The sequence below is a fragment of the Phacochoerus africanus genome, chromosome 15 (assembly GCF_016906955.1).
Source record: "Phacochoerus africanus isolate WHEZ1 chromosome 15, ROS_Pafr_v1, whole genome shotgun sequence".
Classification (NCBI taxonomy): domain Eukaryota; kingdom Metazoa; phylum Chordata; class Mammalia; order Artiodactyla; family Suidae; genus Phacochoerus; species Phacochoerus africanus.
Window position 1 is genome coordinate 49,216,871 of NC_062558.1, and position 27,241 is coordinate 49,244,111.

The following is a 27,241-nucleotide window of genomic DNA, read 5'->3' on the forward strand; positions in this document are numbered from 1 at the left end:
ATATGCATGTCCCGTTAATTAACCTCACAGGCTCAGAATGTGGTTCATTATTTCTTTAATTTTCCTTTAGTTTTATGTCCTCTGTGTGTGCCCTTAAACCGACTACTTTTCAGCTCTGCCTGTTTTTGACCTTCACATAGATGACATTTGTGAGTGTTTTCTTTCTCAACACTGGGTCTGATACCCACCCACGCTGTCTGCTGTCACTGCGGACGTGGAGGGCCACCACCCAGCTATGGCCCCAACCGGGCCAACACTGGACGAATCTGCCCCTGGAGCAGGGCCACCAACACTGGAGGTGCAGAGAGGGTTTCTTCGGGGCCATCATTATCCAAGGCATTGTTTCTACTGGTTAAGCTTTCAAAAATGCTTCTCCAGATTATTAAAAGAAATAATAAGATGGGGGAAAAGTACAAAGAAGGGAAGTTTCCAGCACAGCCTGAAGATCGTGCTGGTTGTATCTGGAGTCTGTCCTTCCAGACAGGCCTCATATTTCACAGAGATAACAGAGAGATGACAGACAGATGACAGACAGATGATTGATAGATAGATAGATAGATAGATAGATAGATAGATAGGAGATAGATATCTTCCTTTTGTCACTGAACAGCACACCATGCAGGTGTGGTGACCTGGGCGTGCATCACACTTGTGAAACTGTGGCTCTCACGACACCCAGTGTGTCCTGCCGGGCATCACTGTTCCACAAAGGACGCAGCCCACGCTCTGGCCTCCTTCCCAACACCACACTGACTTGGGGTTGACCCTACCCCAGGGATCAGAGATCATGCCTGTTCAAGGCTTTGAGAGCATGTTTTAGACTGACTTCCAGAAAAGCAGGGCACACTGCCCCCACCGCTGAGAGCCCCCTGGATCCTAGGGAAGGGAGGGCGGGGGCCTGGACAAAGGGGGCCTAAAGGACATTCTCACCTATCCCACTGGACCCCTGCTGTGCTCTGAGGGAGAGAGCAGAGAGGGGGTCTGAGGCCTTTTCCCAGCTCCTCTGAGTCCCTCCTCCGAGCACCTGGCCGGAAGCCCCTCCTCAGGGAGTCCTCAGACCCCTCCCCTCCAGCCAGGTTGGCCTGTGTGGAGTTCCCAGTAAGAATAGAATGCTCAGGGCTTCGAGCTGAGCCCTGGCTGCTTGGGGAGGTGCTGGGGATTGGGGGTGCTGGGCGGGGAGCTGGGGGTGTCACTAGATGCCAGTAGGCTGTGGGCTCAGGTCTGGGGGGTCTGCACATGTGCAGCTGTGGGCTTGGGTCTGGGGGGGTCTGCACATGTGGAGCTGTGGGAAGGCCCTATTGGTGGTCCCCTCAGACACATATGGCCCCTCAATTTCTGAGGCCAGAGACCTCAGTCTGGCCTTCCCAGGGCTGCTGCCCCTGGTGGGGGAGATGTAGGGGGGCCTTCAGCCCAGGACCCCCAACGGCAGGGCCTGAGGCCCCCATCCCCTTGTCCTGGGCCCAGAGCCTCAGCTATCAGGCCTATCAGAGATCCTGGCTGCCCAGCTCAGGTTCCCCAGGAGCCAGAGGGAGGCCAGGGGTTACTAGGAAATCCGGAAAGGGTCTTTGAGGCTGGGCCCCACCCTCTCAGCTTTCACAGGAGAAACAGAGGCCCACAGGGGGCAAAGGACTTGCCAGACTCACAATGAGCCCAGCAGCTGGACTCAAGGCCCAGTGTTCTCCCCACAACAGCACTCACGTGCCCTTGATCGTGAGGGGCCCCCTCTCAGCCAGGCCTCAGACCTGTGACCTGCATCTAAGACTCAGCATCAGCCATTCTGAGCTGAAGAGCCCTCAGGGTCTGCAGTCAAGGCCTCCAATGGTCAGACATCCCAGCCAGATTCCTTTCTGGTCAATGGGCCCCAGTCTGGCTTGGCTCCTGCAGGCCCAGTGCCGCCTTCTTCCCCTGGGCCTGTGGAGTCCAGCCTTTCAGTTTCCCACCCGCATCCTCAGCCACAATCCAGGCTCAGAGGCAACGCCCGTGGGCAGCCCCTGGGTGACCCCTCTGTGGGTGATCCTCAGTCCTACCCTTAGCAGACAGCGCATGAGGGGCCCTCTTGAACCTGAGGGATACTCCATGTCGGAGGGGAGAAGCTGGCCTTCCCCACCCCCACTTCCAGGCCTTGGGGAGCAGAGAAAGACCCCAGACCTGGGTCCCTTCTAACAGGCCAGGCCCCAGCCCAGCTCTCCACCAGCCCCAGGGGCCTCGGGTCCACGCCTGGGGACTGGAGGGTGGGCCTGTCAGGCGCTGACCCAGAGGCAGGACAGCCAAGTTCAGGATCCCAGCCAGGTGGTCCCCGCGCACCATGCAGGGGTGTCACCCACACAGGGATGTTGCCACCCTCACCTGACTGTCCTCATGGGCCACATGGAGGTATCCTGGGTTCATTACTGGTCAACATACCCGTGTCCCTGCAGTGCCCCCTCTGGCGCACGCGTGCACGCGCGCACACACTCATACAGAGGCTCCAGCCAACAGTGCCCTCTAGTAGCCACTGCTGTCACTTCTCTAAAAGGTCGCAATCATACCTGTAAAGACCCAAGATTGTTCAGAAATCCCAGATGGATAAGTCTGGAAAGATCTTTTTCTCCTTTCACGGGCTGGGGGAATGTGACCTGGCCAAGGTCACACAAGTGGTGGAACCCTGGCCCCTGATTCCAGCTCATTCCAGTTCCCAAGGCCCTGCCAGAGCCCAGAGGCTGGGCCCTCTGGGGCAGAGGAGCTGGAGTCCTCCCCCCTACACAGAGCACACAGCCCCGCAAGAGAGAAGAGACATCTTGGAGAGAGGAATCTCCAGACCAGAGACCCCAGTATGGGTCTCCTCTATGCTGACAGGATGGGATGTCAAGAGGGGAGGGGGCTGGGCTTTAGGGAAACACACAAAAAATGCCGAGAACACTGACAGGTGCGACACACCCACCCCTAATGCTAACCTGTGGCCCATTACTCAGATCTTCTCCTAAGAGAAGGAAAACTGGTCATACCAGGTCCACTTGTCCCCTGTGGCCATTGTCCCTCCTTCCCCAGAAGAAACAAGCACCTTCCATTCCACAAGTAGCTCCTGATCAGCTTGGAAGCCCAGTGCTGCTCTGGGCCCTGGGGACACGGCAGGGGCATCAGAGACCAAATCCTGGAACAAAGTTCCAGTGGGTGAGGCAGGCCGGACAAGCAACACGTTATACCATAATATGAGGCAAAATATAATGTGAGTTCTTTATGAAAGGAAGGGGTTGCAGGTGCAACTATTGGCTTAGGTGGATGGTCACCCCTAATGGAGGAGGGGGTTCCCAGGGCATGTGCCTCGGGAGAAGTGCTCCTGGCAGAAGGGACAGCAAGTGCAAGGGCCCTGTGATCAAATGTGCCTGGCAAGTTGCAGGAACAGCTAGAAGGCCAGCATGGTTGGAACCAAGGAAGGGGTCAGGGGAGGGGCAGGCCCTCAGGGCCTTGCCCAGCAGCCTGAGCATCTGGAGATTTGTCCAAAGTTTCAAATGTACCTGGGCAACCTCATGCCCATATACCATTCCTAACTTCTGAACTTAACATCTCTAGGACTGGGACCCAGCCAGTCAAGCGGGGGGACCCAGAGAGCTCCGGTGTGAACACTGAGGTGCTGGCGGGTCTGCGTGGGTGGACATCGGGCAGTCCCGGTCCTTCCTTCACTAACACGGCCCGGGAAGCCCTGTGCCTCCCTGGTGCGCGGGTCGGCGCTTCCGGAGGGTACAGGCCCACCTTGGAGCCCGGGCACAGTGCATGCAAGTGGGGTTCACGGCGACCTGCAGCTGGCTCTGCAGGGCAGTGGGACTCACAGCCAGGGGTACAGGCCAGACCGGTCCTGCCTCTGCGCCCCTCCCTGGCCTGTGGCCCCTGGACGTGATCCCCAGCAGTTAGCATGCCCCGCCGGTGCTGAGAACCTGGACGAGGTCCATGGGCGTCACTGGGCGGTCACTGAGCCCGCCCCAGGCCCCCTCTGCCCCTTCCTGGGGTGACCGTGGACTCCTGGATGACCCTGGACCCTAGACTTCCCAGGGTGTCTCGCGGAGGTTCCTCAGCCAGGATCTCTGCGTCTCCTCCTTCCATAGAGGGGACAGCGCCCCCTGGTGGCCAAGGAGGGGACGGTGGGTCCCGGAACTGGGGCGGAGAACACAGGGAGCCCCTCCCAGACCCCCCTCTGGGCAGAACCTGGGAAGGGATGTGGCCATCGGGGGATCCCTCCAGGCCATCTCCTCAGATGGGGGCTGGTCGACTAGCTTCTGAGTCCTCCAAGGAACCAGGTCCTTCTAGTCATGACTCTGAAGTTGCCCAGATGAAGAAGGAGAGCACTTCTCTCCATCAGGAGGATCTGAGCTTCTCTTAATTAGAATCAGCTCCTTGGCTTCTACCCCTTAAAAAAAGGTACAGAAACTTTGCACCTTGAACCAGTTATCAGGGGAATTTATCAATCAATGTGGGAGAAATTGGCATCTTTACCACACTGAATCTTTCAATCCATGAATATCCTCTCTCTCTTCCATGCATAGGTTTTAATAATTCTCAATGGAGTTTAATGTAAATTTTCCTCATAGACAATTGCCTTTGGACATCTCTTTAGACTCATCTCTAGTAAACTGATATTTTTAATGCAATTATAAAATGTATCCTGCTTAATGTTATTTTCTATTCATTTGCTGTTATATAGAGATACAATGAGTTTCCACGTTTGAAACTGGATCTGGTAAATTGGCTACCCTTTTTTTTTATAGATTCTATTAATTTTTCTACATTCTGTGGGACTTGCTACATACTTAAGCATGTCACCTGTGAAGAATGACAATTTGGTTGCTATCTTCCCAATTCTTATATGTCTCATTTCTTTCCCTCTGCTGGTACTCTGGCAGCAGCAGGGAAGATAATGGGCCTCCTTATCTTGTCACAAAAGGATGTTTTTAAAGATTTCATTATAAAACATAACGCTTTCTGGTTTTCTTTAAAGATTCTCTCACCAGCTTAAGAAAATTTTCTTATACTCTGTATGATAAATGGGTTTTTGACAATCATTTGTTGCATTTTACCTAGTGTTTTCTCTGCATCTTTATATGCTTTTTCTCCTTTAATCCTGAAAATTGTTTCGATTTTTCTAACATTGAACCAATCTTACATTCCTGGAATGGATGGACCAGACTAGTCCACATGTTTATTCTGCCCAATGGCTAGATTTTGTGTTCAATATTTTGTTCAGAATATTTGCACCTATATTCTTGAGTGAGACAGAGCTGCCCTTGTTAGGTTTCACAACCGAGATTGTGTTAGCTTAATAAAATGAGACGTTTATTCTCTAAAAGAATTGTTTCCTTCTCTGGATGAATTTGTGTAAGGTTAGAGTTGCTTACCAGTGAAGATCTCAGGGCCAGTTTTCTTTAGGGGAAGATTTTCAACAATTGAGCTCAATGCCTTTAGAAGAACTGAGAGTTTCTATTATTTCTTGAGTTAAATATATGTATTTAATTAGATTTTCTAGGAATAGTCTCATTTCATCTCAAATAATTGACATATGCTATTAAAGCAGATTCTCATGAACCATTGTAGGTATTCCAGGTCTAGAAAAATTGTTCCCCTTTGCATCCCTAATGTGTTTAATTTTCACCTTCTTTCTTTTGTTCTTGAGAAATTCACCAAATCATTTTCAATTTCAGTCATATCCTAAAGCAACCAACTCTCTACCTTCTTGTTTTATCATCCCTGCTGGACTTTTGTTATCTACTGCTTCAGTATTTGTTCTTCCCTTTCTTCTATTCCTCATTCCATTTTTCCCTTGTTTTCTAACTTTCTGAGATATATGCTTAGTTCCTTCATTTGAAGCCTTTTTATTTTCTATAAAAATTTCTATGTACATTTTAAGGTTATCGGTTTCCTTCTATGTACCCCATTGGCTGTATCCTCAGGGTTCTGTTGAGTGATTTCATTATTGTTCAAGTTCAATATGTCTTCTGATTTTCCAATTTGAATACCTCTCTAAATCAGTAGGTGAATATTTCTTTTTCTTTTTCTTTTCTTTTCTTCTTTTTTTTTTTTCTTTCAGCCAGGTCCATGGCATGCAGAAATTCCCAGGCCAGGAATCAAACCCTCACCATGGCAGTGACAATGTCGGATCCTTTACCCACTAGGCCACCAGGGAACTCTGGGAGCATATGTTTTTATTTCCCGACATCTGAGGATGCCTAGTATGTCTTCATTATTGATTTCTAGTTTGCCACTGATTTCTAGTATTTTGCTCATAGAGTGTATGCTCAATGGTTTTGGTCATTTGAAATGTATTTAGTCCTGCTTTATGACCCAGTATGTGGTCAGTTTTGTCAATGTTCCTTTTCTGCTTGAAGAGAACCTACATGCTATAACTCTGGGTGCATGTTCTGTATATAAGTCTATAGGCTGAGCCGGGGGAGCCTTCTAATCTGCCGTTACCTTCTTCGAGTTATTCTAGGTACTATTTCTTAGCCATAAACCTTTAAATTCTGATATCAATATAATGACCCCAGCCCTCTTAGGGTCGGCACTTCATGTTATCTTTTTCCATCCATTTAATCCCTCCCCCTTTTTGGCCACACCCATGGGATATGGGAGTTCCTGGGCCAAGGATCAGATCTGAGCCGCAGCTGCCACCTATGCCACAGCAGCAGCAATGATGGATCCTTAACCCACTGCACCACACTGGGGATTGAACCCAAGCCTCAGCAGCAACCCAAGCTACTGCAGAGACAACACCAGATCCTTAATCTGCTGTGCCATAGCAGGAATTTCCATCCATTTACTTTCAAGCCAGCTGAATAACCTAGCCCACCATGCCTGGACATGGGTGCTCTGCTTCAAATGATTTTGTTCAGTCAGCATCCATCTCTGAAATGTGTGCCAAGCATTTATATGCATGCAAGAGTCATGTTGGCACTTCTATCCTTTCCAACAGTTCAGTAGCCTTTGTATTATGACATTTCTTGGCCTTTTCTCTACAATATTTGAGGCTGAGCAGACTGGCCATGCCCCTGTCCATGCTTCCAGAGCCTGTGTGCAGACTTCTGCTCTAGACAGAGACAGCTAGCCATCCTGCAGTGCCCAGAAAACCCAACTCAAAGACTCTCAAGTAAGGAAGGATTTATTGGCTCACGTAATCTGGAATCCAGGCATGGGGTATTCAGGGCCACCTGAACCAGAGGCCCTGGCCCTGTTCTCTAAGCTTCTTCCTGCCCTGCCCTCGTCCTGGAAGTGACCCTGAAGGACAGCAATGAAGGGCAGCTCCCCCAGGGACAGATGACTGAGAGGTCCATTTCAAGTCCAACTTGGCCTAGATTGAGAGGCAGCAAGAAATATGGACCTACAGTGAGTCACAGGATTTACCAGTGGTTTGGCTGGGTTGTCAGTGTTACAGGCTAAACATTTGGGTCCCTCCAAAATTAACATGTTGCCGCTCTAACCACCAAAATCATGGTATTTGGGGGTGGGGCCCTTGGAGGTAATTAGGTTTAGAAAAGATGAAGAGAGGGCCCTTGTGATGGGATTAGTGCCTTTATAAGAAGGGAAAGGGAGGGGGTGCCCCCCCTCTCCCCATGCAGGTCCTAGGAAAGGCCATGGAGGAGCACACTGAGAAGGCAGGAGTCTGCAAGCCAGAGGGTCCACAGCAGGAACCCAGTCTGCCGGCACCCTGATCGCAGGCTTCCCAGCTTCAGAATTGTGAGAAACAAAGGTCTGTTGTTTAAGCCACCCTGTCCACAGTGCCTCAGAAGGATCAAGGGCCATTATCGGGAAATTAATGACAAGGACCATGGGAAGAGGCTTAGGGACAGGGTCCTTGGAATGGATTGCTTGTGATGTTCCCATCCTGTATCCCCACAGGGCTTTGAACACTCCCAGGAGAAGCGGGCTCAAAAATCCGCTGGACAGAACATCACACCCCACAATGTCAGCCCACCTCATCCCCAGCCACCTGGATGGTGGCAAGTGGCAGGCTGAGAGGCTGCACATGAGCTCATCAAGAGGGTCCCCACCCCACAGAGGCTGACCCAGCTGCCACCGCCACCTAGTGGCTGATCGGCCAAGATCAGGAGCCCCAGGGGCAGCTCCATTCCCTGGGGCGGCCAGGGAACCACCTGGTGGTAGGACAATTCCATTGCACCTCATCCATCAGGGAAAAGGTTTGCCTTCCCTGGCAGTAATGCATCTTCCCATATCATGGTCCCTGGCCTCTTGGAATGGCTTGGCCACCGTCATGGCCTCACCCACAAAGCCTTGTGTCTCAGCAAGGAACTTATTCCACAGCAAAGGACGTGCAGCCTGGAATGAACTGGTCTGACTACATACCCCATTGCCCAGAAGTAGGTGGTCTATTGCAAAGTGGAGTGGCTTACCCAAGACTCAGTTGTGCCCAAGTTGAGAGATAGCACCCTAAAATATGGGCTTATGTCTCACTGGCTGAGGTTTATTCTTTGAATCAAAGACAATTATATGGTGTGGTCCCCCCAGAGATAGAATACATGAGTTTGGGAATCAAGGGATAGAAGTAAGAGGAGATTTTGTCACCATTAATCCCAATAACTCGCCCAAAGAATATTTGCTTTCTGTCCTGGCAGCTCTGCTGCTTTGGCAATAACTTCCTAGAATATATTGTCTCCACCAGGGGACTCCACAACGGTTCCATTGATTTGAAGCCAATGGGCAGAAGAGGGGACTGCCTTACTGGTCGGACTGGTCAGCCCTGATTACTAAGGAGAAATCAGGCAACTTCAACAAAACTAAGGCAGGGGGGACTTTGTCTAGAACCCAAAGCACTAAGCATCTTAGTACTTTTCAGTTCGCAGAGCCTCCAAGAACAAAGATTTAGCCCCTCAGCACCACCAGGTAAAGAACAGGTGAATCCAGCTGAGGACAAGAGAAATATTGAATGGGTAGAGGAAGAAAGAAATTATAGATATCAACTATGGCCTCATGACTAGAGTCTCCAGATTTAGCAAATAAAAATACAGATGATTAGATTTGAACTTCAGGTAAACAACGAACAATAGTTTAAGTGCGACCTAGGCAATATTTGGGACATACTTATACTAAAATTTTTTCGCTATTTGAGCATCCTGTATTTTATCTGGCAACTTTATTCATCCCTAGTGAAAAAGGAACTGTGGTAACTTTGTGTCTTTTTTCTTTGCTCATTATTGTGTATATACCTACTTGTATTTATCAATCATATTTACTCTGTTCTCAGTATTACTTATATAGCAGTTGGTGGTGGTTAGCAACATATTCAGTAGAACTGTGACAATTTGAGGAGAAATTAACAGAGTTGGCTGTGGCTACAATAACCCTTCGGGACATGTGTCCCCTCATTTTGGGGAGATGGTTAGATCTCTGGGTGTTAGGGCATCTGAGCCAGAAACCAAGATTTTGCCAGCTGGTGCAATGCCAGATTTTACCAGCAGAGGGTGCCAGAGGAATGCTGCAAAACCCGAGTGCCAGAAAGCACCTCCCTGTTTTCCAGCTTTTCTTCCTTTTTATTGGGCTCAGGAGTCCGTAATAGCGCTGAGGATGGCCCAGGCTCTTCTCAGCAGCCCTGACTGACTAGTTCAGCAATGCGCTCAGGCCCCATCTGGCCACGAGGCAGCCTCTTCTGTGGTAGTTCCAGCCTCAGCCAGTGCAAAAGGCTACCCTACACTGGCGCCACTTCTACAGTCAGCACTGGCCACACCCTCCACGCCATCCGGCACGGAGCCAGGTGATCTGCCGGCCAGATTGCAGTTCGTGCTGCCTGAGTCCAGGTGATTACACTGGCTGCATCTTTTCTTTCTGGACCATTCATTCATATTTTTTTAAGCTTTATTTATTTATTTATTTATGCTTTTTAGGGCCTCACCTGTGGCATATGGATGTTCCCAGGCCAGGGGGTGGAATCAGAGCTACAGCCGTGAGCCTACACCACAGGTCACAGCAGTGCCAGATCCCTGACCCACTGAGTGAGGCCAAGGAATCAAACCTGCAACTTCATGATTCCTAGTCGGATTTGTTAACCACTGAGCCACGACGGGAACTCCCCCAATTTTTTTCAACTACTACTAAGGCAGCAGTTAGCAAACAATGCCATTAATAATACCCAGAAGAGAGGATGTCAGGTCTAAAGGAAAGCACTTTTTTTCTGCGCCCTCTTGTGGCTACCGTGCTAAATCACACCAGGTCCTGTCTTTCTAAGTCTTTTCAACACTGGAGAGCCTCAGGCTTTTCCTTTTCCACCCAGGTGCTCCTACTACAGTCCTCCCTCACCGCTGTCAGTACTGCCAGCCAAACTCCACGTCTATGCCAGGCGCCAGGAAGGGTTGAGTCTCCTTCTTTGTCCTGAGCAGGGGAGAGGGGCTTTCTCGGCACCTAGCGCAGTGCTTCGTGCACAGTGTTCCTTCCCAGCTCTGCCGCTATTTCAATAAACTCTGGAGCCTCAGTTTCCCAATCGGTGTCCCTGAATGGTCCCCAAGCCCAGTGGTGTGTGGCTAAAAGATGAACAGCCAACTCGGAGTTGGAGCGTCAGGGGGAGACCCTAATGTGTAGCATAGCGTTTGCCAGTTTCCGTGACCTACTCCACCGCATGGCTTCCAGGCTGATGAGGTACATCGCTGAACACAGAGCTGGGAGGAGACGCGTTCCATCCACAGTTCCTGGGAGCGGGGCCACCCGCCCAGCACCAGCTCACGCCTGGCAGCCGCCCTCTTCCTAGACCTGCTGGCTGGAGAGGCAGGAGCCCTGCCCTGGGCTTCTGTACAAGTAGATGGTGGCCCCTAGTGGCAAAGCCAAGCCAATCCCAGACCAGGTGCGGAAGGGCCTAGAACTCAAGAAAAGGAGCAGGAATCCCTCCCCACCAACCCACCAGGCAGTTTCTCTCCTCTTGCTCAGCGCTGAGGGCCTGTCATCTCTAGGAAAGACTCCACACCTGGGGGTACGCAAGGGGGACCCCTGAGAGTCTTCCTCTGTGTTGGGGCTGGAATGGGGTGTCTGGCTTTCAAGCCTGGGTGGGGTACAAGGGGAAGAAGTGACCCCGTGGGCAGTAAATTCCCACATCCAGTGGGCAGGTCACTGTTGCAGACCGTCAGCACACCCCCTGATACAGAATTACCAGAGGAGCACACCCACCCCAAGCAGCCCCCACAGCTTCCCTAGAACAAGTCCCTAGGCTGGCACTCCCAAAGCATTTGCTCCTGAGGACTCTTTCTTGGGGCCCTGGACCCCAGAGCTTCTATCTGGCCCAAGACGCCTCTCTAATTTTCTGGGTCATCCCCAGATCTCAGCGCCCTGTACCCCTGCCCCCATGGTAAGCTAGGATTTGGGGAAGGAGGGTAGTCCCTGTGATGGTGAAACTGTGGATATTGCTGAGTCAAACCCACTCCACCTGCCTTCATTAATCAAGCTCATTTTAAGACTTGCCTGTCCTTCAAGCTGCACATAGCCTAATCAATAAAAACATTTGCCCAGGTTATTTTCCAGAATCTTGGAGTCAGCTGGGTCTGGTTTGAGCGGCGCTTAAGACTGACTCTCCATCTGGGCATGTGCCGGCATCTACCCTGTGAAAACTCCACCTCCAGGTCGGTGCTGTAGACCTGCAGAAGCCAGCAGGCAGGTTGGTTACACCAGCACAGAACCACAGGGCCTGCACCTTTTCCCTGTCACCTTTCCCTGTGTTCCCCATGCCCCAGACCGCCCTGCTGCTTTATTACTCATCCAAAATATCCCTGCCCCTTGCTTTCCAGGAGGCATATTCAAGAGTTCTCCTGTCCCCTCGCTTTGCTACCTTGCAGATAACCCTCTCCTTGCTGCAAGAACTGCCTCCGCTGCATCCCACTGGGGAGCTGCCCCTGAACACCTGCCCAGCCCCCCACACCTTCAGCAGTGGTGGCCCAGCTCTGGTCACTCCCAGTGGCACGTGTCTTTGCCTCTGGTTGGCTGTACATCCCTGCAAATACTCGCCCTCTTGACCCAGAAATCCAATCCGGGCTCAAGGGGCTGCATACCAAAAGTGTCCACCAGGCGGTGCGAGAGCTGGAGGAGGGCCGGTACCTCTAGGTTCTCCCAGTGCTGTGATGGGGCAGAGAGGGATGCAAGCCCAAGAGGACAGTCTTAGGACCCAGCAAGGTTACCAGTGCTCTTTACCCCCAAAGGCTCAGAAAACTAAAATTCAGGGCAACAAGTGTTTTAGTCCATGAATTAGCGTATGAGCAGAAAAAAAATTTTTTTTAAAGAAGGTAGAAGAGGAGTTCCTGTCATGGTGCAGCGGAAACGAATCCAACTAGGAACCATGAGGTTTCGGGTTCGATCCCTGGACTCACTCAGTGGGTTAAGGATCTGGCGTTGCCATGAGCTGTGGTGTAGGTCGCAGACGTGGCTCGGATCTAGCATTGCTGTGGCTGTGGCGTAGGCTGGCAGCTACAGCTCTGATTAGACCCCTAGCCTGGGAATCTCCACGTGCTGCGCGGGTGTGGCCCTAAAAAGACAAAAGACAAAAAAAAAAAGGTAGAAGATTTTTAGGGCCTTCCAGTGGGTGTCCACTTTCGAGTTTCAGAAACCAGTTGGGGAGGGGAAGCGTTCCACCTCTGGCTTGGCAACGAAGCGTCCGCAGACCCACTTGTCAGCAAAAGTGGAGGAAATTACTTTTTAATTTATATTTAAATATACCTACTCATGTATTTATATATATAGTATATTTGATAAGCATGTACTTATAAAAATACATGAATATATTTGTTTAAATTGTATACTCAATAATGTTATATATTCATATTTATCATTTATTTATGTTTATGAATGTGTATTTATAATAATATATATGTATAAATTTTAACAAACATCTTTATATACAAATATTTAAAGTTCCTGATAACTGACCTAAGGGCTTACAAAAATGAAATATTTATTCAAGAAAATCGGAGTTCCCGTCGTGGCGCAGTGGTTAACAAATCCGACTAGGAACCATGAGGTTGCGGGTTCGGTCCCTGCCCTTGCTCAGTGGGTTAAGGATCCGGCGTTGCCCTGAGCTGTGGTGTAGGTTGCAGACGTGGCTCGGATCCCGCGTTGCTGTGCCTCTGGCCTAGGCCGGTGGCTACAGCTCCGATTGGACCCCTAGCCTGGGAACCTCCATATGCCGCGGGAGCGGCCCAAGAAATAGCAACAACAACAACAAAAGACCAAAAAAAAAAAAAAAGAAAATCTACTTCTTAGCAAGAGCAGTGAGAATGTGTGTAGCACTTTAACCATGACCTGTTTTCTTCCTCTTTCTGAGTCCAGGTAGGGTCACCTCCCCACCCAGCTCCAAGTCAGGGTGTCAGCTTCCTCACATCATCCCCGGGGAAACTGGATGCCTGTTTGCACGCATGCAGACTGATTGCTCTGGCCCCTCCGCTAACGAGCTCCTCATCTGCTTCCTTGTGAAGGATGATCATGGTCACCTGGCCACACAGCAGCACACAGAAAATGCCGCTCAACTATCCCGAGAGTGAGGTTGCGACATTTCAACACTGGAGAGCGCCAGAGACCGCGAAATCCAATCCAGGCTAGAGGGGCTGCAGCACCAAATGTGTCCACCAGGCGGTGCGAGAGCTGGAGGAGGGCCGGTACCTCTAGGTTCTCCCTGTGCTGTGATGGGGCAGAGAGGGATGCAAGCCCAAGAGGACGGTCTTAGGACCCAGCCAGGTTACCAGTGCTCTTTACCCCAAACGGTTGGGGAAACTAAAGCTTTAGTCTATGAGCTAATATGTGACCAGAAAAAAAATTTTTTTTTGTCTTTTTGCTATTTCTTGGGCCGCTCCCGCGGCATATGGAGGTTCCCAGGCTAGGGGTTGAATCGCAGCTGTAGCCACCGGCCTACGCCAGAGCCACAGCAACGTGGGATCTGAGCCGCGTCTGCAACCTACACCACAGCTCACAGCAACACCAGATCCTTAACCCACTGAGCAAGGGCAGGGACCGAACCCGCAACCTCATGGTTCCTAGTCGGATTCGTTAACCACTGCGCCACGACAGGAACTCCAAAAAAAATTTTTTTAACAAGAAAGTAGGTTTGACCCACTAGGGGCATCTATTCTCGTCTTCCTTCAGTGAGTTCCTCAAACCACATGCAAAAATTGATTCAAAATAGATCTAAGGAGTTCCCCTAGTGGCTCAGCGGAAGTGAATCCTACTAGGACATGAGGTTGAGGGTTTGATCCCTGCCTCGCTCAGTGGGTTAATGATCTGGCATTGCCGTGAGCTGTGGTGTAGGTCGCAGACAAGGCTCGGATCTGGCGTTGCTGTGGCTGTGGTGTAGGCTTACAGATACAGCTCTGATTAGACCCCTAGCCTGGGAATCTCCACATGTTGTGGGTGCAGCAGTCAAAAGACAAAAGAAAAATAGATCAAAGACCTAGATGTAAGATGTAACTCTACAACACTCTTTTTTTTTTTTTTTTTGGTCTTTTTGCCATTTCTTGGGCCGTTCCCACGGCCTTTGGAGGTTCCCAGGCTAGGGGTCCAATCGGAGCTGTAGCCACAGGCCTACGCCACAGCCACAGCAACGCAGGATCCGAGCCACGTCTGCTACCTACACCACAGCTCACGGCAACGCCGGATCCTCAACCCACTGAGCAAGGCCAGGGGTCAAACTCACAACCTCATGGTTCCTAGTCGGATTCTCTAACCACTGAGCCACGATGGGAACTCCTCTACAACACTCTTAAAAGAAAACATACAAATAATCTTCATCATCTTGAATTAAGCAATGATATTTTAGGACACCAAAAGTACAAATAACAGAAGAAAAAATACATAATCTGAACTTCATCAAAACCAAAACCTAATAAGCCGGTGAATAAGATGAAATGAAATCACACACACACAGGCACACACATTAATTAATGCAAAAAAACAGGAAGAGAATATGGGACAAGCAGAAAACAAATAGCATGATGGTATATTTAAACACCATCACATCAATACTCACATTAAATGTAAGTGGTCTAGATATGCCAATTAAAGGTAGAGATTATCTGATTAAATGAAATGCAAGACTCAACTATACACTTGCTACAAGAAATCAACTTTTTTACGGCCACACCTACAGCATATGAAAGTTCCCAGGCCAGGGATCCAACCCACACCTCCTCAGCAGCGACCTAAGCTTCTGCAGTCAGATCCTTAATCCGCTGCACCATAGCAGTAACTTTCAAGAAATCTACTCTTTATTTTATTTTTAAATTAAATTAAATTTTTTTTAGTGCCGCACCTGTGGCATATGGAGGTTCCCAGGCTAGGGGTCCAATTGAAGCTACAGCTGCCAGCCACAGCCACAGCAAAGCAGGATTTGAGCGACATCTCTGACCTACACCACAGCTCACGGCAACACCAGATCTTTAACCCACTGAGCAAGGCCAGGGATCGAACCTTCAACCTCATGGATACTTGTAGGGTTCATTAACCACTGAGTCACAATAGTAACTCCCCAAGAAATCTACTTTAAATAAAGACGTACTAACAGGTTAAAGATAAAAGGATAGAAAAAGACATACCACACTAACACTAAACGAAAGCTGAACTGGCTATATTAACATAAAAATTGGAGTTCCCGTCGTGGTGCAGCAGAAACAAATCCAACCAGGAACCATGGGGCTGTGGGTTCAATCCCTGGCCTTGCTCAGCAGGTTAAGGATCCAGTGTTGCCATGAGCTGTGGTGTAGGTCACAAATGCAGCTCGGATCTGGTGTTGCTGTGGCTGTGGTGTAGCCCGGCAGCTACAGCTCCAATTGAACCCCTAGCCTGGGAACCTCCATATGCCGAGGGTGCAGCCCTAAAAGGACAAAAGACAAAAAAATAAAAAATAAAAAAAAATAAAAATTGATTTCAGAGCCAAAAATATTGCCAGATACAAAAGGGATCATTTCATAACAACAAAGGAATCAGTTCATCTAAAAGAAATAATATTTATGATACATGGTATGGCAGAGCTCTCTGCTAGTGTATAAAAATATTAAAGATAATAAAGAGTGAATAAATTGAGACATTTTCAACAACTATGCAGTGAATCTAATTTCAAAAATGTTTTTTCCCAGTGGTTAAAAAAATTTACAAAGTTAGTTCCCTGAAATTAGAAATAAATGTCCAAAACAAATTACGATGATTTTTAACAGAATTTGAGTTTTGCAGCTTCAGCCCCCTTTAAAACAGCTTGGCTTCTTGAACTAAAAAGAAAAACAGTTTAGATGGAAAGATGACAAGAGGAATTATTTCAGTTACAGAAATTTGTTAGAAAATTATGAGGAAAATGCTATAAAAAGATATTTACAAAAAGTGAAAGATTTTTTACTTAAGCCTCAAAACAATTGCCGATAGAATGCAAGGTCTTTGCAATAATAGCAAAAATGAATGGATTTGAAATTTGAAAATTTGCTCTTTACTTGAAATTTGAGACCTGCCCTGTTGCCAACTTCTGACCTAAAAGAGCAAACTGTGGCATAGATCTTTTAAATGTTTTACCTTTATCAAAGAAGAATTTCAGCTAAATATGAAATATAAAGTTTTTATCATGATGGATGCCATTCCATTCATATTAGGTCAAAACTCCAGATGTAATGGAATTATAAGGGAGAAGAGATGGATGTTTCTTTTATTGATTTATTCAACTCTGATACATATTTTTAAATTTTGTACTTAGTTTTTATTTTTTTTATTGCCACACCCATGGCATATGGAAGTGTCCAGGTTAGGTGTCTAATCAGAGCTGCAGCTGCTGGCCTATGCCACAGCCACAGCAATACAGGATTTGGGCTGCATCTGTGACCTACACCACAGCTTGTGGCAATGCCAGATCTTTAGCCCACTGAGGGAGGCCATGGTGGAACCCACATCCTCAGGGATACTGGTCAGGTTCTGAACCTGCTGAGACACTGCAGGAACTCCTATGCTAAGTTTTTATAGCAGACTTTATGAATAGCCTCATGGACAGGTACAATTGCTAAAATCATTCAGTGTCCATGTGCAAATAATACAAATCATCACCATTTTATGGAATTGTTGAAAGAAATAGAAGGCAATGAATTTAATGATGCTGTGTTTTTGCCAGTGCTCATGGATTGAATCTTGGAGATTTTACAATGAATTACTGTTGTTGCGGAAACCGCAAAAACCGTGGCAACGGAAGGAGACAAACAGCACTCGGAGATATGGAAAAGCAAGGTTTATTCAGCACCGGTGCGGGCTCAGAGGAGTCACCTCCAGAGTCTGAGCACCAGGTCTTTGTTCTCAGTAACTTTTATACACTACAAGGTCTTGATTTTCCCACGTAAGCATCCCGGATCTCCCCCATCCCCAAGCAGACAGTGTTCCTCCCTAAGAAACTGAGCAAGCAAGGTTACAGAAGCAGAACTAATAAGCAATGCTGGGTACCTGATTAGCAGGGCTGCTGGCTTGGACAGAGGGCACACAGTTGTTACATTATTACAAGAAGGGTGGTGTAGTGATGAGCACAGCAGGAAAGGCTTGCAGCTGCCTTCTTAGCTAAGGGGGGGTTGTTCTTTAGTTAAAACTCCATTTCACTGTAACATCAATTGTAATTCAAGATTTTCTTGCAACAAAAGGAATATTTGTTGAATTCTGAATAATCGAAGACCCAAAAATGGCAGCCTGCACTTATTTTTCTCACTAATATGTTCTGTATATGAATTCTTTCCTTTTTTGGCCGCAGTCGCAGCATAAAAATTCCTGGGCTGGGGGTTGAAGCTGTGCCACAGCAGTGACAATGCTGGATCCTTACCTAGCTGAGCCATGAGGGACTCTAATACATTATGTATATGAATGAGCTAAATTTGAATGACTTGGTCAAAAGAGAAAAAAAGCTTATTTGTAACCTAGATACCCATGTATTAAGATTTATGTTGAAACCAAAACTTCATAATACAAATCAACATAAACCAGACACAGAAACACAAATATTGCCTGATCGCACTTATATGTGAAATCTAACAGCAACAACAAAACTGCTCCAGTAACAGAGAGTTGAAGGGTGGTTACCAGAAGCCAAGAGGTGAAAGAAAAGGAGCGATCAAAGGGTACAAACTTTCAATTATAAGATGAATAAGCTCTAGGGACCTAATTATAGCATAGTGATGATAGTTTTTTTTGGGGGGGGGGATTGCTTTTGTCCTTTTAGGGCCACACCCACGGCACATGGAAGTTCCCAGGCTAGGTAGCTATTATTATCATTTTTAGTACTATTGACCAAGATTCCTAAAAATACAACTCAGCAGAAAAGCGCAGATAGGAGAGTAATGCTCAGCCTGGATTGGAATATTTTTTAAAATTCTTTTTTTAATTATTATTAAATGATTTTTATTTGTTCCATTATAACTGGTTTACTTTTTTTTTTTAGCAATTTTTATTTGGATTGAAAATTCACAGATCACCCGTAAAACATCAAACCGCAAAAAGGTGAAGATACTCTGTGACCAGCTGGTCCAATAAGGACCATGACTAGGGTGAGGCGAGTGAGGCATTCGTCTTCGTGCAAAATGTAAGGAGGGCACCAAAAAAAATTCAGGACTCAAGATACATAATATTTGAATACAATATTTTATTAAACCCGAATCAGTGTCCCAAGCCCGCAATGAACAGAATATCGAAATGGTAAAAACAGGAAGGGTGTAGCTGGTTTCTCCTGCCCCAGGCTCCATGTGGTTCTGTCTCAGTGGCCTCGAGCCAGCCCCACCTGTGACAGCGGCCAGAGAAGACAGGAACTGCGCCTCGCCGGGCCCGCTGGAAACTCCCAGGCTGCCCGCGGCCCTTCCCAGCATGCCCTGCGGCCCAGCCTCCGGCGCCTCTGCAGAAGCCGTTGCTGCCGCGCTGCAGGTCCCGCTGCAGGCCGCTGCGGTCACGCCAGCATGGGCTTCCCCTGGTATAGCACCCCCTGGAATGCTCACCTCTCCACCACCAATACTAACCTCGACATCCTGGTGGTGGTTTTCTACTTCCTGTTGGTCCTGGGCATCGGACTGTGGGTACGTGGGGCCCAAGGTGGGGGCGGGGCCCTGGACACCAGTTGGCTTTGACCCCCCCTGCCTGTCACCTGGTCCCCACCTCGCACGCCTTTCATCCCTACCCCTGCATGTGCACAGCCCTCAGCTGGGATCGCTCCACCCTCACTGTGCTTGCTACTCCCCACCTTACTTCTCCACCCCCCAAGTAAACAGGTCAGGTCGCCTGGAGTCCACGGCCTGAAACCCAAGCTGTGTGTAAATGGAGTCGTTCTGGTTGTTGTGATAGTGGTGGCAATAGTGACAGCTACCTGCGCCTGTTCTGTACTGAGCACTTTAAGTGTGACAGGTACTCACAACCAGGCTGTGGATCATAGATGAGGAAACAGGTTCAAGGAGGTTAAGTCACCACCAGGGACTAGAGCTGTCAACCTAGAGCTGCCTGATCTGACACATAAGCTTAACCACTCTGCCTTGCTAGCAAGACCTCAAAGGTCACATGCAATTTAGGGCCCTAAATGTTCCCTTTGAACTTGAATTGAGAGCTTATATATTCTTCTCTAGTTAAGGTTCTCTTAACAGAGTGGAGACCAAGTCTCCTTTACTGCCATCTACCTGCTGGAGCTAAACATGTAAGCACTCACAACAGTGTTGCATTGCCTTATTCCCCAGGGCCAGACCCTGCCCAGGAGGAGCCTGCCTGTGTTGCAGTGGGCAGGTAGGAAGGCTTTGGCTGGTGTCGTGGTATCGCCCCTTTGCTAATTTGCTAAATCAGAAGCCTCTCCCTGGCCTACTTCACCAAGCAGGAATATTTGGTGACAATGCCACCATTCACTAACCAGTGGGAGAGTTCATTCTTGGTGGCCCCCACCCAACTGAAGCTTTCATGCCCATGTGACCTTTACTTTGGGGTGCTTCACCAGATCAGGAGCGGGATCTTAGGGTGCAGAATCTGGCCCTTCAAAGAAAGATCACTGGACAGTCTTTTGAGGGCTTACTATGCTGTGACTGGGCAGAGAAAATAGAGGTATGGTCTCCATCCTCTTAATTTTGTGTTAGAAGAGTGGGATGGAGGAATCAGATATTTATCCAGCTATTCAAATGCTTTCTTTTTTTTTTTTTTCCAAATTGGCCTCAATTATGAGAAATATCTTTCTAGGTGGCCCAGGCAGGGCTCTGGGTAGTGGAAACTTGTTTTGGAATCCTTCCCCTAGTTGTTTTTATTGAAATAGGAAGCCCCAACCCAGCTTTCTTCCAGGCCCAGTTGGGGCCTGGGTCTGGCCAAGGTCAGAGGACCAGTAAGCCATCTGGACACTTCCAAAGGAAGCCTGCTGTTCCTTCTGTTCTTCTTGGAGCCATAAAACATGCACTGTTATCCAGAATGCCCTGATCTTTCCTCTTCTCTGTATCGTTATTTTTCCTTTGGTTGTTTTTTTAAAAATCATATATGGTTTTTAAGCACATGTTCATTGTAAGAAGTAAAGAGATGCATCATGGTCTGAGGAGTTACTGTTCTTCCCCCATCCATTCCCATCTCTCTGAATGCTGTGTTCCCCCCCACCACCCTTTCTCAGTGTTTACACAGACACATATGTGGGGGGTTTGCATTTTATCTTCACAAGATACGTGATTGCAGCTTGCTTTTGTAAACTTACTGTGTGATGTAGAGTCCTACAGGTCGATGGAGAGAGATCTAGCTCATGTTCTTAGTTGCCCAACAATCGCACACACGTGTATGATTTGGCTCTCCCCTGCTCATCGACACTTAGGTGGTTGCCAGGTGCTTGTTTTTAATGTGATGGTGCTTTCAATCTGTGCAGCTTAGATTCCCACAATTGGAGTTGCTGGGTTAGAAGGGTGTGTTTACTTGAAATTTTACCAGATATTACTAAATGGCAATTCCCAAAGGTTGTTGAGATTGGCATTTCTCACAAGCAGCATATGATCACACTCCTCCCCAGGCCCTCACCAGCCTTGTTCACTACTTCGAATTAAAAAAATTTTTTTGGCCAGGCTGATGAGTGAATACTAGTATATCATTGTAGCTTTGATTTGCACTCTCTAGACTCAACCTCCTCCAAGGTTGAACATCTTGAGCTTGTTGTCCACTGATTTTCCTCTTCTCTGAATAGTTAATTTGCCCATGTTGCACTTTGCCTTTATCGAGTTATCTGTCAAGTTGCTCATATGTTTTCCCCAAACCATCCTTGTCCAGACCAGTAGTTCTCAGCATCAGCACTACTGATATTTGGACCAGTTAACTCCTTGTTGTGGGAGCCTGTCCAATGTATTATAGGATGTTAGAAGCATCCCGAAACCCTACCCCGTCACAACCAAAAATGTCTCCAAACATCACCAAATGTCCCCTGGAAGAATGGAGCAAACTCACCTCTGGTTGAGAACTACTGGTCTAGACCCTGTTGATGGTATCTTTCTATCATTTGAAGTTTTTCTTTATTTTGAAGAGGTCTATCTTTTCTTTTAACCTAGATTTCCTGGCTTGCTTAGGAAAGTTTTTCCCCTTCTGGTTGTACAGATATCCTTCTAAATATTTTCCAATATTTCTAATATTTTATAGGTTTTTAAATATTTAAATCTCTAGAACATCTGGAATTTCCTTTAGTATGCAATGTGATGGGGGAGTCTAGCTTTATTTTATTCCTGTTCTTAAGCAAACAACCCTTTTCTCACTGAACAGCATTGCCCATGTCTGCACAGACGGGGCTCCTTTCTGAAAGCATTCATCAGCTTCTGTCCTTTGAGCCCCCACAGGGGAATCTTGGTCTTTGTTGGTGGTGCCTTGGCTCCTACAGGATGTTAAAGTGGAAGGAACTTCTCCTTGTTTGTTTGTTTTTTCTGTTATCAGTCTCAGCCCAGAGATCTTTGAGGAAGTGGTGGGTGCATCTTCCAGCCCGGCAGCCTGGCTGCTGTGGTTGGTGGATTGCTCCAGAAGGAGAGCAGGAGGAAGAAGGAGGCAGGGATACATGCTCAGCCACCTTCTTCCGGGACCTCCTCTCCTTGTCTCCTCGTGGAAAGAGAGGATGATTTTATTCATCTTAGAATATTTTATAAATTCCTCTTTAGAGTTCTAATGTATCTATCCCTACATACTGCTGATTTTCTCCTTAGGAAAGGTCAGCTCTGTACATAATAGGCTCTTAATAAATATTTAGTAAATGGATGAAAGAACACTGACTTAATGTGTCTGATTTAGAGAGTTGTTCTTTGGTTGAAGGCTTTAGGAATTCCCTGGTGGCATAGCCAGTGCTGTGGCTCTGGTTACAGCTGTGGTGAGGGTTTGATTCCTGGCCTGGGCACTTCCACATGCCAAAGGCGTGGCCAAAAAAAAAAAAAAAAGAAAAGAAAAGAAACTTTTTCAAATAAGTCTTTTTTGGAGTTCCTTTCGTGGCTCAGTGGTTAACAAATCCGACTGGGAACCATAAGGTTGCCGATTCAATCCCTGGCCTCTCTCAGTGGGTTAAGGATCCGGCGTTGCCATGAGCTGTGGTGTAGGTCGCAGACGTGGCTCAGATTTGGCATTTCTGTGACTGTGGTGCAGGCTGGTGGCTACAGCTCCAATTGGACCCCTAGCCTGGGAAGCTCCATGTGCTGCGGATGCAGCCCTAGAAAGACAAAAAGACAATAAGTAAGTAAGTAAGTAAGTAAATAAATAAATAAATAAAGCTTTTTAAAATATATATATTTTTATAGCCACACCTGTGGCATATGGAAGTTCCCTGGCTAGGGGTGGAATCGGAGCTCTAGCTGCCACCCTACACCTCAGCCACGACAATGCTGCTATGAGCCACATCTGCAACCTGCACCGCAGCTTATGGCAATGCTGGAAGCTTAACCCACTGACCAATGCCAGGGATGGAACCTGCATCCTCATGGATACTAGTCAGGTTCTTAACCGGTTGCGCCACAACAGGAACTGCAAAAAAAAATTAGGCTTTATGATGTGAAGGGACTGCATTGTATTGTAGATACCCCAGATGGCAGAAATGAGTTCATGCCTCCCACAGAAAGACATTTCTGTCAACTAGCGGTCATCCTTGGGTCATGCCAGTTCCAGGCCTTCTAGGAAACCCCCAGGATTGTCTTGTCTTTTGACCATACCAGGGTATGGGAATCAGAGCTGAGAACTGAGTCATGAGCCCTAGGGTGCATTGGGTGGACACCATAATAACGGCAGTGTGACTGCTGCCCTGGGAGAAGCCAGGCTGGTGTTCAGCTTTGCCATTTCCAATCAGTTGATCACTAAACCACTCATCTCCCAGAGTCTGCAGGGAAACATGGCACTGGCTTACTATTTGGGGGGGAAAATTGAGCAATATTACTCTCACAAGAGTGTAGAGAAATGGATGTGTCTGTGCAGTCTTGTAGCTGGGCGACGTGGGCTCTCCTCCAACTCAGCAGAAGGAGGCTTCTATTTCTAAAAAAGGAAGGGGACAATAGGTTTTGGGGTCTCTGTAAAGGACATTTGCCCATATGTGAAAGTCATCTGTTTATGAGACCTGTGTCTTTTGAAGCAGCTTCGTTTCCCCCCACCCCACCCCTTTTCAAGGCTATACTGTCAAGCAGTCGTGGGACAGTAGAAAACTTCTTCCTGGCTGGCCGAAATCTAGCATGGTGGCAGGTGAGTCCGCCTCACGTGTGCAGTCCACTCTGGAGGCTGCATTTTGTGTGTGCATTTGTTTATTACTTTAATTTGGATATCTTATATCCCAAATAACTTGAACTTGCTGAATCAGGAAAGTCTTAGGGAGTTTCTTACCTAAATGTCTCCATTCAGTTCAGTTTAGTTCAGTAACCATTACCAAGTGCCTAGTATGTACATGGTATGTGCATTGTTCTAGGTTCCAGGACCCAGATAAGACATGGTGAGTCGTGTCCTCTGAAGCCCACAGGGTGGAATGGGAGTTGGAAGTGACTTCTTCTTTCGTTACTAGATTATTGCTGAGTAAACAAACTCTATTATGGTATTATTGAAGGAAATTGAAATAAAAAAGTAATTTTGCCACTCCACCTTTCTTTCTTTTATACTTTACTCAGTCAGCAGATGTCTTTTGGGTGAGTTGCTCTTGTCTGGGCCCTCCACAGGCCTCCTCTTACCTGGCTGGGTGGTGGGGAAACTCTGGGACTCAGTCCTCCTTCCCACCCCATTCCATCGCCTGGCTCTCTTCCTTTCTGCTGCTGCACCAGCCACTCAGTTGTGGTCCTCCTGGATGATGATTCTCCAACATTTCCCTGGCTTTTTTTTTTTTTATTTTTTAGCTGCACCTGCAGCATGGGGAAGTTCCTAAGCCAAGGGTTGAACCCACACCACAGCTGTAAATAGAGCCATAACAGTGACGTGCTGGATCCTTAACCTGCTGAGCTACCAGGGAACTCCCTCCCTGGCTTCTTTATGCTGGAGTTCTCCAGGGCCCGATTCTGGCCTCTCCTCTCCAGTTACACTCGTGCCTTTGGTAACCTCCTCTAGTCTCGTGGTGTCAAAGACCAGTCACATGCTAGCAAGTCCCAGCTCTCTCTCTTGAACTCCGGTCTTGCATGTCCTGCTGCCCAGTTGACACCTGACTTGAGAGGTCTTTCAGGCTTCCACATGGAAGGTATCCTCTGCAGATCTTCTCCCACCGTCCTCCCCATCCCTGAATGGCAAATTCCTCCTTGTTGCTCAGGTTACAGACATGGAGTCCTGTTAGACTCTTTTTCCTCTCTCACCCCAACATCCAGTCCATTAGGAAATCCAGTGACTCAATTTTAAAAAAACTTTTTTTTTTTTTTGCTATTTAGGGCCACACCCGTAGCATATGGAAGTTCCCAGGCCAGGGGCGAATTGGAGCTACAGCTGCCAGCCACAGCCACAGCCAGCTGTGTCTGCAACCCTCACCACAGCTCACAGCAGTGCTGGATCCCTGACCCACTAAGTGAGGCCAGGGATCGAACCTGCATCCTAATGGATACTAGTCGGATTCATTTCCACTGCACCACAACAGGAACTCCAAAAAACATTTGAAGTCTGACACCTTCTCATCAACTCTGCCTCCAGGTCATGCTGCCATCACCCCTCACCTGGATGGATTGTAACAGCCTCTTCTCTTGGGGACTGTGCTTCTCCATATCCAACCTCAGCAAAGCAGCTAAAGGGTCAGCCCATGTCACCTTACTGCTTAAAACCCTCTGGAGGCTCCCCTGTCACGGAGAATGAAAGCCCAGCCTATATTAGGCCACAGGTGATCTGCACCCCCTTGCCTCTGTGACCTCAGACACTTCAGCCCAGCTCCTGCCTCAGGGCCTTTGCCCCTGCTGCTCCCTCTACCTGGAAGTGCTCTCCGCTCTATGCAGATCCCCTGGCCTGCCTCTCCCCTTTCCTCACTCAGGGACCATCAGCACCCCACCACCCTACTGCTCACACTTCCTGTCTGCTTTCTTACCTTCTTTCTCTATAGAACTTTAGTACTTATCACTGTCTATTGTAATATAAAATCATCCCCGATTTATTTTATTTACCCTCTACTTCCTGAAAGAATGTTAGCTTCATAAGGGGAGAGGTTTATCTGTTTTACTCATTAATGTATCCCTGGTACCTACAACATTGGCACAGTAGTTAGCAATGGACATTTATTAATAGTTACTGAATTAATGGTGACTTTTTAACCTACCTTTTCATTTAATAATGTACTAATATCTTCCTAGGTCTATGTAAAGATAGGTGGATATGGGTATTTTATATTCAGTTGTATAATATTATATTGTACAGACAGTCCACCATTTCTGTACCATATTATTGGGCAACTTAGACTGTATATAACTTTTATTATTATGATAAAGGTAGTGAATGTTCCTAAGGTAAAAATAATTACTTGAGTACTTATTATGTGCCTCTTCTAAGACTTTTTTTGCCTTATATTTGTTGCTGCTAAGATGTTTGGTGCCTGTATGTTCTCAATTATGTCTTTACTAGTCCATTTTACATTTCATGGTTTTTAAAAAAAAATCTATCTTATTTAATGTTTTTGGCCTTGAGTGCTACTTTTATTGTCAATGCTGGGGGGGGGGGTTATTGTTTTTACCTAAAAGCCCTTGTTATTTTCAAACTCTCTTAATAATTTGGTTTTAAGTGTATCTTTTTTTTTGGCCACACTCGTGGTATGTAGAAGTTCCCGGGCCAGGGGTCGAATCTGAGCCGCAGCCATGACCTACACCATAGCTGCAGCGGTGCTGGATCCTTAACCCACTGCACTAGGCCATGGATCAAACCCATGCCTCATCAGCATCCTGAGTTGCCACAGAGACAAGGATGGATCCTTAACCTACTGCACCATGATGGAAACTCCTCCTTAAGTGTATCTTATGTCAGTAGCACATTATTCGGATTTGGATTTTTGGATGGAGTAGCTATCTCTACTCAATTAGAAAGCTTTTATTGCTTTAGGAGGGGTTTTGTTCTTTTTTTTTTTTTTTTTTTTTGCCTTTTCAGGGCTGCACTTGCAGCATACAGAAGTTCCCAGGCTAGTGGTCAAATCAGAGCTGCACAGCTGCCAGCCTTTGCCACAGCCACAGCAATGCAAGATCCCAGACACGTCTGCAGCCTATACCACATCTCATAGCAGCACCGTGTCCTTAACCCACTGAGCAAGTCCAGGGATCAAACCAGCATCCTCGTGGATACTAGTCAGGTTCATTAACAATGAGCTGCAGCGGGAACTCCTGTTTTGTTCACTTTAAATGGATCTGGGATTTTTTATTTTGAAAGTAACAGATGTAAAAAAAAATTTAAAAAACCCAAAAAGTTACAATCCAAGTATAGAACTTGAAATTTTCTCCCCATTCCATTTATATAACCATGATTCTAGTCCCCAGAAGCATTGTGTGTGTGTGTATGTATATATATATATATATATATATATATATATATATATATACTGCTAGAATCAATCCCATCTATATATATATAGATATATATATATATAGTATATATATATATACTATGTATATATATATATATATATATATACTGCTATATATACTGCTATATATACTGCTATATATATATACTGCTAGAATCAATCCCATCTATATATAAGCATATATGTGCATGTGTAATGTACACACCCAAAATTTTAATGAGATTATATTATAAATACTGTTTACCTTATTTTATAACTTAACAGAGCTCCTTTATTCTTTCTGTTTGCTATGTTTTATTTCATCATATTCATGTACCTTAGTATTTTAACCAGTCTCTGATA

General features: G+C 47.0%; 1 protein-coding gene and 2 long non-coding RNA genes across 14 annotated transcripts in view; all 3 read left to right on the forward strand.

Moving 5' to 3' along the window:
- Positions 1-4,189: 4,189 nt before the first annotated feature.
- LOC125116625 (uncharacterized) lies at positions 4,190-13,785 on the forward strand. The gene is made up of 3 exons (XR_007132394.1): positions 4,190-4,392; positions 11,470-11,614; positions 13,422-13,785. It is a non-coding gene; the product is annotated as an uncharacterized LOC125116625 (long non-coding RNA).
- LOC125116626 (uncharacterized) lies at positions 6,724-8,485 on the forward strand. The gene is made up of 2 exons (XR_007132395.1): positions 6,724-7,711; positions 7,861-8,485. It is a non-coding gene; the product is annotated as an uncharacterized LOC125116626 (long non-coding RNA).
- Positions 13,786-18,623: 4,838 nt separating the features above from the next.
- LOC125116075 (sodium/glucose cotransporter 1-like) overlaps positions 18,624-27,241 on the forward strand; it is a 78,300-nt gene continuing 69,682 nt past the window's right edge. For 4 of the 12 annotated variants that reach the window (XM_047760988.1, XM_047760990.1, XM_047760992.1 and 1 more), the window contains exons 1-2: positions 18,790-19,010; positions 25,039-25,222. In XM_047760988.1, coding sequence (XP_047616944.1) covers positions 18,805-19,010; positions 25,039-25,222 — 390 coding nt within the window. In that variant the 5' untranslated portion in view covers positions 18,790-18,804. Of the gene's footprint in view, positions 19,011-23,553; positions 23,626-25,038; positions 25,223-27,241 lie in introns of those variants that run through there. The other 8 variants (XM_047760991.1, XM_047760995.1, XM_047760993.1 and 5 more) reach the window with 7 other exon arrangements.